This window comes from Diplotaxodon limnothrissa, linkage group LG5, assembly GCF_057381915.1.
Source record: "Diplotaxodon limnothrissa isolate DT_005_m linkage group LG5, D_limnothrissa_male_GT1.1, whole genome shotgun sequence".
NCBI classification, from domain to species: Eukaryota; Metazoa; Chordata; class Actinopteri; order Cichliformes; family Cichlidae; genus Diplotaxodon; species Diplotaxodon limnothrissa.
In genome coordinates, this window is record NC_140600.1 from 32,069,978 (window position 1) to 32,081,112 (window position 11,135).

Genomic DNA, 11,135 nt, shown 5'->3' on the forward strand with positions numbered 1-11,135 from the left:
GCGACCACTGTGAGGACCTAGACCACATGTTGAGAAACGCTGTTGTAGCCACATGAAGGGGTGTGGAAGAGGCAAGTGCGCAGCCACTCAGGGCAGACGGGCACTGGAGCAAAATTCATCCCTACTTAACATGTCAATCAGGATTAATGCCCTTACAAACCTCCTATTTAGGTTCATCCAGTTCCTTTCACTAGTGGAAGTTCCGAACCAGGGCAGAGGCGGTAATATATAAGGCAGGACAGGACAGGACAGAACAGAACAGGAACGCAACACCAAAGCACAGAGTAGCGCGCACTACGGAGCGTCGCCTGGACTTGTGTTTCACGTTTGTACTCCTCGACGGTAGTTGACAGGCGCAATGACTGATCACTCACTGATTTCGTGAGCGTGATGCATGTAGACTGTCAGAGCTCTTCAAGTCACACTGTTCTGTTTTAAAAAAAAAATATCTCTCGCCTGTGGATTAGTTATGCAACAGTGCAGATGATATTGTTTGCATGCGGGTAAAGTTGCAGGAGCTCAGAAGTCGCTGTCTGCGCACTCAGTTCACTGTTGGCGGATATCTGCGGTGCACGTAAACTTGCAGCGTAAACATACTTACAGACTATCCGTGAGCACGTTCCGAAATGGAGCTGAAGAGCGTGTGTCGTATGCTTCTTTTCCCGGTTCAAATCCTCTACTGTATAGTAAGAGCAAGTTTGATGTTGCTGTTGCCAAGCAGACGGAAAGACCTCACCAAGGAGGTGGTATTGATCACTGGTGGAGGACGAGGCATCGGACGACACCTGGCCAAAGAGTTTGCCAAGCATGGGGCCAGAAAGGTAAGTCGATAACTTGTTGCACATACCTTTCCTCCTTCCACTCCTTTCAGATCAGCACATTATTAACAACGAGATTAAATTACTTTCTGAGCAATTTGTTTTGGTCATATATTAAGTTATATTTTCAGCTTTTATCAAAACCACCCCCCTCATCCCTCACCAGGTAGCCTGGTCAGTCTGGTCTCCCCTGCCCCACGTGTATTGCTGTTTCAATGTTCTATAAAAGCAGGGATCACGACCTCCAAGTAACCTAGTTGTCCAGTAAGACCGGTGACAATTTTTGTTCAGGTATTGCACAACAGCTTGGGTCAACCAGAGGGCAGGTCTGGACAGCATTTATGGCTGCTTGATATGATTGAGTGTGGTACTGAGCTGACATTCATTCTGCTTGGGTCCAGGGTGATTTTTGCGTTTTGCCTTACACAGAAAGTGCATCATCCAAAGATTTAGCTGTAAAAACTATACATTAACCGTGGCTTTACATATGTGGCTGTTTGTTTATTTTAGAGTGCATAAAATTTAACTGAAACTGCTTCAAGTCAATGCAGCTCTGATATTTCTCTATTGTAGCTTCTTGCCATTTTTGAGCAGTCTCCATAAGACTGTAGCGTCTACTAGCATGCCACAACAAAAGACTTCATAATGTTCTTAATAAATAACAGATAAGTTGTTGTTGTTTTCAAGGATAGCATGAGTTCACGAGATATTGTTTTGTGGGGTGTGTTCGCGAAACAATAACAAGGAACACATTCTGTTATCTTTTTTTGTTTCTTTTAACCAGTTACAGTAACTAAAATGCATACTTATCATGGAATATATGTGGGTCAAATCTTCCATACTCAAGACACAATGCAATGTAAACAGAAAAAAAAGATTTGTCATTGTTTTATACAGCTGGAAATGAATATTAATGTATAGCAAAATATGTAGGTTACCTGAAAACAACAAGTTTATATTGATGACATGAGTTGGAATAGTCCATATCATGACGCTTAAAGTTGCTTGGTTTACTCCTAAATAAATCACCAAGATAAAATGAATTATAAATTCAAATTTTCATTGGAAATCACCTCATCCATCACAACAATTAACCTTCCATGTCCCACCTCCCTCACTATCCCTCATCCCCTTAACAAGGAGCTTTCTCTTGTTCCTAAAATGCTCTGGTGACTACACACACACACACACACACACACACACACACACACACACAGCTTGTCTTCATTGCAGGTCAGGGTAACCTCAGTTCAAAATTTCCAGCTGTGGTTTGTCTACCAATCCTACTGAGTGAACATTACACAGCTGAGTGCCAGATGAGTCGCTGGTGGCCCTGTAGCAGCAATGTATCAATACAGAGTAGCTCTATTTTTGATCACCTCAGATGGGAGTCATCATTACACGTGGAAGAAAATTGTGGTAATTTCTACCCATGTTGAGCAGCCCAGCTGATAGCTTTGGGTTGCAATTATACATACGAGTGACACAGGCGCCACGTCTCAGATGATCTCTTAAGGTGCAATTTCAGCAGCTTGAAAACATTGCTAAAAGCTCAATGAAACACTAACTGCCTCCTTCTGTCTTTCAATGCCATCTCCTTGGGGAACGAGCTAGAAGAAACCAGTGGGTTTTAAAAGCTTCACTTTGCAGCTGCGTAACAATGGATGTCACCATGCTTTTCAGCACCCTTTTGTTGGGCATTATCAAGGTGTGAAGGCTTTGAAAACAACACCTGTGGTAATGTGTATGACAATTACTCCCTGCCTAAAGAGATGCTAAAAGGATAATTGTGAATAGGGCTGACCTCTGCGAACTTACGCTAACTCTTGTTTGAGCCTCTTTGTCAGTAGTAGCCAGAATTACCTTCGCCTCTGCTTAGGTTTTAGTTTTTTCACATTGTAAGGAAGACTGACTTCAATGTCAACGGAGGAAATTAGTCAAGATGAAAAGCTGGAGACCCAGGAGGGGAGCCATGTCTTATTCTGTACTATTAGGGGAGAGCAGCGCCAGCGTGAGGCAAAAAAATAGAAAAAGGCAACCAATAACACAGTGAGGGGTCTTTCATAACAATCCCAGTAAATACTCAGAAAATTAAAATGGTATATTTCTTCAGAGCTCGTTTAATTATTTTGCAGCCTCCCTAAAAGCACCACCAACTCGGGAGGAAAATGTTTACACGTTTTTTCTTTCCTTTTATATGTGGTTGTTAACATTACTTGGAGATCTCTGCAAAGAAGATGAACCGAAGCAAGTCACTGACAACAGGTTTGTGTGGGTGTGCTTGTGTTGCGCTGGAGGCGGGAAGCACACCACTCCCAGCTGGGTATTGCCCTGCAACTGACCTTGCTGTCTCCGCAGTAATTAGACAGCGGCAGGCGACTGCCTCCTGAACTCCTGCTGCCCCCTCTATGTGCTGCCTCTCTGCTTGCCCATACAATGGGTGTGAAAAGGAGGGCTCATACCCACCCATATATTCAGGCCCGAGTGATAGAGTATCACTGTAATGTAGCTGGAGCTAGTTGGGGATATCTTAAGCTGCATAGAGTGACATCTGCTGTCTACCTTTCAAAGTCTTGTTTTAAGCTTTGCAACATAGATTTGTTTCATTAAAGGGCTTTTACTTACAGCATGTGTTGACATTAGGTCTTGTTAGGCATGCCAAGTAAGAACAATCACCAGTTTATCAACAATAGCGAAGAGGGCTTGTGCAAGGTCAATTAAAAACTGTTTTCTTAACATTTCTGTCCAGATAGCAATTTGGCCAGTGCTTGTTTGCTCTGAGGATCCTGCATGTTGTGACGGGTGATAAACTTAATGAATTAAATAACATTTTAACAGGAGAGCACAATGTAAGTGCTGACTTTTAATGAGAACTGTCAGCTTTGTTTGCCTGACTCCTATTAAAAGCTTTCAGTTATTTATCAAGACCTGTCTGCCTTCACTGATTACTCAAATGGGCTTGCAAATGAAGCAAACAGAAAACCTAATCAAAAGCAATTCAAACCAGGGCCACTCACAGAGGGAGGCAAACCCAGAGTGCTCCAGATCTGATAAAGAAATGAAGCGCATAAAAAGCACATTCTAGACTGCAGTCTTTTATGTTTCTAAAAATTTTGGTGTGTTTGGTCTGCTTCAGCTGCTATTAGCCTTGGACAGTTTTTGACACATGAATACTTGGAAGAACAGAGCAACATAGCAATTTGGGACTTCTTTTATTTCCAGATTGTGAATATGAAAGTTATTTTACTGTATTTGTTAGTGTGCTATGTTTGGCTCTCAACCAGTGTTGAGTGAATTTTAAATTGGCACAGTGTGAAATTACGCTGTTGCTGGAAGATGACAGGTTTAATTTGTGCAAGAGTTGCACTGTGCAACATGCTTGCATACTTTTGCACTTTTTTTTAAACTAAGTCTTAAAATATCTTTTGTCATGTTTATTAATTAGATCTCTTAGACTAATCCATCCTGCCTACTAACTAAATGGATGTTTACGCATATTCATTGGTGTAAAACAATGAGAATGACAGGCTGAACCACGAGGTAGCAAACAGACATGCTGTCTTGCGCCCACGCGCAGTCTCTGACTCTGAGATACACAAGATCACTTTCCAGAGGACTTTTTGCTCAAATATTAACCTTGGTCATGGGCGACTAGCCAAATCCCACACTGGCGTCTTCAGCACTTCACACACGCACTGTTTTCAGACTCCCTGACCAGAAATGACAGGGCTCATCTGCCCAACAGGCCATGTAATCTCTTTGAGAATTTGTGTTTGAGAGATGAGGAGGGCTCACCCCCTGATTTCATTACCTTTCCCTGACCCCAAAGACTGACAGATCTAATTGCCCAATCACTAGTCCCCCACCTCTATCCAACCTCATGTTCCCTGCTCAAATGACCAGCCTTCATTTAGTCTCCAGGTGGATGAAGAGACAGTTCATTCACCCACCAACCCCCGAGCCTTTAATCTTGCTTGAAAACTATTTGTTGGAGTGAAATTGCCCTCTCTATTCTCTGAACAAAAAGAACATTGCTATTCAAAAAACTCATTTTCACTATACTGCCAAAAAAAACAAATTGAGTGATTACTGTAAAAAAAAAAAAAAAAAAAAAATTTTTTGCACTCGATGCTGAATTTCCTACTGATTATACGTGTGTTTGTTTAGAAAATTAACATCTTGTTATTTACCAGGTAATCCTGTGGGGCAGAACAGAAAAGTGCCTCAAAGAGACGGCTGAAGAAATTACCCTCTCTGGAACTGAGTGCCATTACTTCCTGTGTGACGTGGCCAATCGGGAGGAAGTTTACAAACAAGCCAAAGTGGTTAGAGAAAAGGTATGGCAGCTTAGTGTTTTTGAAAAGATAAATCTGCTTGCACAAGAAGAAATATAATTTGCACACACAGATAAAATATTTCCCTGAGATGCCTCCCCGTCTAGTCTGTATGTATATTTGCTTTGAGCTGCTCTTTCTCCCATCTGGTGTGTATAGATTACACTTCATCTCAAATCTCTAAATATGAGCTTGGAATGTTGACAGCTCTTGTGGAGTACAACTATATCATTTCAGGAAAGCAGACAGCAAATGCTTGACATTTTTGACAGGGTTTTCTCTTCCTATTCTTGCACTTTTTAATCTCAGGTGGGAGATGTTACGATATTGGTGAACAACGCAGCAGTCGTCCATGGCAAGAGTCTGATGGACAGCGATGATGATGCTCTTCTGAAATCCCAACACATCAACACCATGGGGCAGTTCTGGGTAAGATTTGATTACATTGTAGCAGAGCCAGTTTTCCTGCAAATACAGGGAAATATAGGGAAATTCCTCTGAGCTGATTATCCTTATCATTTTTATATTTTGATTATAGCATGGCACCGTATGCAGTAGGCAGCCACAGGCTTGTCAATCATGACTCTTATTATGGCAGGTTAAGTGGGGTATTTCCAAATTGCCTCTCAGCCCCTGAAACATCAGAAGGGTTGTGAAACTCATGGCATTTTTATTTTGAATGGAGATCAAAAGACTATGTCATATGCAGACAGAAATGCAATTATCAACTAAATGGAAATGGAAATTTAATCTGTCGTTACAGTGTGGGCTTGCTTCTCTTGTCTGTTCTTCTTTCTACTCTGAATATATTTCACCTTCTATTTCTACACCCCTCACCGCTTTTTCCTTCATTCTACCTTTCACAGTCTCTTTTTCTTCTTTTTGTCTTAGACAACAAAAGCTTTCCTGCCTCGAATGCTGGAGCTGCAGCACGGCCATGTCGTATGCATTAATTCCATCCTGTCCCAGTCTCCGATCCCTGGGGCCATAGACTACTGCACTTCCAAGGCCTCATCGCTGGCCTTCATGGAGAGCCTGACACTGGGCCTGCTGGACTGTCCTGGTGTCAGCTGTACCACAGTGCTTCCCTTTCACACGAATACAGAGATGTTCCAGGGCATGAGAGTCAGGTGAGAAGACACAACAAAAGGAAGCGAGGGTGGACCATTCTTACGTCATACCATGGTTCAGAAATATGGGTTATCTAGGGTTATCTATCACAAAAAATATGGTTACAATTGGGAAAAATTAATACCCTAATGCTTTGTTGGATGAGTAAGCCAGAGGGAGCTGGTTTAATAGTGGCTAAACAAGCCACTTTAATGTAATTGGTGAAAACAAAGCAGTGAGTTACAAAAAATATTTCATTTCTTAAATCAGTTACATTTTAAAGTACACAAAAAGCTATCCAAATCTCCTGACAACATTTCAGGAAGGTGCCAGAATTATTATGAATACTACTGGAGAAAACGAGCATCATTTTTCCATACATCAGCCCACTAATTTGTGTCTTTTGCCCATTTTGTGTCTTTGGACAACAGTAGATCTGAAGTATCCTAGTCCCTTGAACAAAATCTTATAGAAATTTTAAGTGGAAATGCATCAAGCAAATCCAACACTTAAATTCAGACTGAAATATCTCAATAACCTTTGGATGCACTGCAAACTCTGAACATTGTTATTATTCCCCTACAGGGTTAATCCTACTGACTTTAGAGATTCCATGCCTCTCCCTGTATCACTGGTGTGAGGTTGACATTTGTGGCTCAGAAGGAAATACCTTCACAGCTATTGGATGGATTACTTTGAAAACTATTATTCAAAGTCCAGAAAGGGAAAGATCGAATGAGTTTGGTAATCTTCTGACTTTACGTCTAGAGCCAACCAGCTGGTCAGTTTTCACTTGCCCTGTATTTGATCAATGGGCACGGAGTTTTGTACAGATGCTTGTGGTTGCTATAAAATCTATCCTATAGGCTATCAACCTTTTCCCCTGTAATGATCTACGCCGTCATAGATCATGATAAAACATTCACACTACTGGATAAATCAAAAGCGAGTATTAAGATACTCTCCTAATCCACCTGATTCATGATTCTTCTGACTTACGGTACCAGAAATGATAGTTTAACATTTTAAAAGGAATTTGTATACTTTGACTAAATCAGCTAATGACTCGATATTTAACAGACGGCTAGTAATTATTTTAGGATTTTAGAGATCACATGAAAACATGGCTGCTTTAAACTTTTTTTTTTTTAAATGGTGCTGCGTTGCTTCGCATATTTGACATTGAATGTACATCCTGGGTGTATGATTGCATCAGACCTTTCACACTGTTTTGTAATAGTTATTGGGTATGTCAAAAATCCAAAATGTACAGTTTGGCGAGATAAAGTATGGCAGCATAATTTCAAATTCAGCTGCGCTCTGGCATTTGTTATGAACAGCGGTTGCACAGATAAAACTTGAAGCAGATAGAAAATATAATCAAAATTTTCCCAGAGTGTCCCAGAAACAACATCACTTTATCTCAAACTGTCATTTTTTTTTTTCCAGGTTTCCCCAGCTCTTTCCACCCCTCAAACCTGAAGTAGTTGCCCAGAGGACTGTTGATGCAGTCAGAACTGACAAGGCTTTCCTCTACCTGCCATGGACAATGCACGCTCTTGTCATTCTCAAAAGGTGAGATTTCATGTGCTATCTTGTTTTTATTGCTGTATTTTCTACTTCACGATTAACATGCTGACACTAGTGTTTTTCGTCTGTCTTTAGCTTCGTGCCACAAGTTGCACTTGAAGAAATCCACAAGTTTTCTGGGACTTACACCTGCATGAACACATTCAAAGGGAGGACATGAACCTGGACTGTGCGCAATATGAGAGCGACCTCAACAGTTCTCGGGTGTGATGAAGGGAATATGGACCTTTACACATGTGAAAGTGGAGCAGGTCCCATGATAGAGTGAAGACAAACACATGCAAGGGTGTCGCTTCTACAGTTACAAGTAATTGATAAACTGCTCGATACACCCTGATCCTATGTATATGTATATAGTATGGAGGACTCACTTTGATCTGAAGCCATGCATAGTTCTATACCAGTAGTTATTCTGGGAGTTTATTGACACATATTTTGTCGCCTGTTTTTACTTTTTCTTCTTTTTTTTTTCTTTTTTTTAAATTCTTTTAATATGTCTTTGAATCAAAACAAGGTAATAAAATCGAGTTTTAGAATTGCACTTTCTCCATTTGTACATGATGAAAATAGAAAAAGTGAACACTTGGGCGGTAGACATTGTATTCTATCAGGGTTTTGACTGCCATGGCAGTGCGATAACAGCTTTGATTTATTCCAAGCATGAGATCAGTGACTGTGACAGACGATGTTGTCAAAACATAAAATGCACTCATGGGGGCCATGTGGGGCATATTCTTGTTTGTTCTCTGCTGTCAGAAAATGTTACAGGGGGGATAGTGTAAATCTCAATAAACACAATGAACTCAAAACAAGTCAGTCAGGCCCTTCTAATGCCTGCACAATGGTTTTAATTGCATTCAATGAATGTGAACAGCCAGAAAAAACTTTATTGTACGTATTGCAGACAGTCATTCATCAAGGCTTTAATTATTAAAACAAAATTAAAGTAATTTTTAATTTCATCTTAGCAACATCTTCTGTTGCTAAGATGACGTCAGGTTTGATTTCATTAGCTTGGCTTTTAACCAAGCAATCTGAAGATGTCTGCAGTTGCTGCACATTTGTGTTAGATTATATAAATGTGATTTGAATTACTAAAACCTGAGAGGCTTATATTCCAGGACAAAAATGATGTGACAGTATGGGTGCTCTTTTGTTTTACTGCATTAAACCTCAAAATGTCCCAGTGCTTTAGCACAAAAGAAAGAATTGGAGCTGTGGAAAATTATAATGGATGAGATTTGTCATTGCCAGTGTCTTACAATTACCTTTTGATTGAGGATATTATTTAAGTGGTAAAAACGCATTTCATAAAACTGGAAGGCGCTTACACTGGTGGATGAATTGCTAAACCTTACTCGCTTTGGAACTGAAAATGAACAGCATCCACCGTAAAACCGCAGCTCCCAATTTAACATTTCTGCCAAATAGGGAAGAATTACCTGTTATTCCATCATTGCTAATATAATGTGAATAAAAGCCTGCAGCAGTTTCAAAGGTGAGGAGAGGCCTTAGATTATACATCCCATTTCTGTGCTGATACATTTCTTTCAGCTCTTTTTAGCATTTCAGATTTTTCATGTTGAATAAAACTGTATTTATTCAGAGCACACAGCCATACTTCAGAAGATATCCCAGTTCAAAATAAGTGCATTAATCAGGTTATTTGATATAATAAACTGGCCATTAGCTACATAGAGATTATTTCTGAAGTGGGTAAAGGTCAACCAAACCTAAAGAGAAATAAAACTCAGGTTAAAATACTTTACATGGAAAAAAAAAAGAGTTTCTAATCTCTTTTACATCTCAGATGGCACACTATATCCAACCTTGTTATTTTTTAATGAAATGAGGCAAAGATCTGACCTCACCTAGGCTGATTCACTGAAAGGGATGTAGTAAAACTGAAAATACCATACTCTGCTGCAGTTTTAACCTCGGGTGTTGAGCCTTCTTTAAAAGGATAAACTGCTTTAAGATGTCTGAACTGTTCACATTTGACTCAGACTCAAACATGAAAACTACTCATCAAGATGAAGGACAGTTTTTATACCTCACTCCCCACTGCAACACAAAAAAAGACAATTAGTTTTAATTGACAAAAAGGTGTTTTTCCTTTTATACATTAAATAAAAGTTTGGTGTTGTCATAAAACGCGCACACCTACATATAGTCTTATCTCTGGATAAGGCCCTGCTGCTTTTATTCTTTTTGTTTGTTACTTGTGGACCATAACTAATCTTCTTAGATCAGAGCAAAGAGCAATGTTCAGTGAAAATCCAACAGAGCGCAAGCTCTTTCATAGGCTGTGCTATTTCCTTCCTTGCTGTGAGGTTAATCATGAAACCAACGCTTTTTACGTAGGACAGAGCATGTGCAGCATGATGAATTCAAATGTGGTGGTTATGAAAGCAGCGAACACTAAAATGACTTACAAGTAAAAGTGTGAAACACAGAGAATCCATGCACAAATAACTTTACCATTGCTCCTTTCAGAGCAGAGCGCTAAGCCCTAGCAATGAAAGCATGAAGGGCTACCGACACAAACTCAGAGAAAGAAACCCATATCTGTTAGAGCACAAGTCAAAGCAAGCTCAAAGAACCAAAAGCAACCCCATGAGAGAGGCTGTAAAAGTTGGGATAGTGCCTGGCCTTTTGCTGCTAGACAAGGCTCATAAACATTCATTTGAATCCCAGCGAACCATAAAGGCCCTCCTGAGCACTCACGATAGGGCCGCACATTGTGATCAGTAGGTGACCCACAGTGGGGTTGGGAGGGGGACGGGCACTGCTGAAAGTGAACCCGAGCCTCCTTCAAGGGCCTGTTTCTCATTCTCTTAGTGGGCTGTTGCGAAAGCGGGGTGAGAAGAAGAAGCATGTTGGGATGGAACTAGGTCGAGGAGGCATGCAGTGCGTGTATGCTGGAAAAGGAGGACTAAAATGGTTGGAAATCTCTTGGGGCAGGTTCAGAGCAAGGTTAGCCAAATACTGAATAAATCAAATAGGGGCTTGGAAAGCCTTTTCCCTGCTGAAGGCGCTCAGCCCCAGGGTGACTGACCAAGCGCAGGTGGAGGCAGAAGTTTGGTCACATGGGAAGAAACCCGAAACTGTAGCTGTCCCAGCTGTGACCACATTCCCAGGTGTCTTTTCTGGACATTTGATTTGATTTGAGATTGTACTGTAGTCACTTTTTTCTTTGTTCTTCAAGTGTGTTCAATTTGAATACTGTGCAGTGAACTGAATCATCACCTTTTATGCTGACCGCAATTAGGTTTATGCAAGG

At 40.7% G+C, this 11,135-nt stretch overlaps 1 protein-coding gene across 1 annotated transcript; it reads left to right on the top strand.

The window, feature by feature from the left end:
• The first annotated feature begins 70 nt into the window (after positions 1 to 70).
• On the top strand, positions 71 to 8,641 carry dhrs3b (dehydrogenase/reductase (SDR family) member 3b). Its single transcript, XM_085354559.1, has 6 exons — positions 71 to 821; positions 5,012 to 5,155; positions 5,462 to 5,581; positions 6,044 to 6,282; positions 7,712 to 7,837; positions 7,928 to 8,641. Exons 1-6 carry the CDS (start codon positions 627 to 629, stop codon positions 8,010 to 8,012), a joined length of 909 nt encoding a protein of 302 aa, XP_085210685.1. The 5' UTR covers positions 71 to 626; the 3' UTR covers positions 8,013 to 8,641.
• Positions 8,642 to 11,135: the final 2,494 nt, after the last annotated feature.

Coding starts and splice junctions, on each gene's coding strand:
- dhrs3b (XM_085354559.1), top strand. CDS start 627: ATGGAGCTGAAGAGCGTGTGTCGTATGCTTCTTTTCCCGGTTCAAATC. Junction 822..5,011: donor CCAAGCATGGGGCCAGAAAG/GTAAGTCGATAA, acceptor GTTATTTACCAG/GTAATCCTGTGGGGCAGAAC. Junction 6,283..7,711: donor TTCCAGGGCATGAGAGTCAG/GTGAGAAGACAC, acceptor TTTTTTTTCCAG/GTTTCCCCAGCTCTTTCCAC.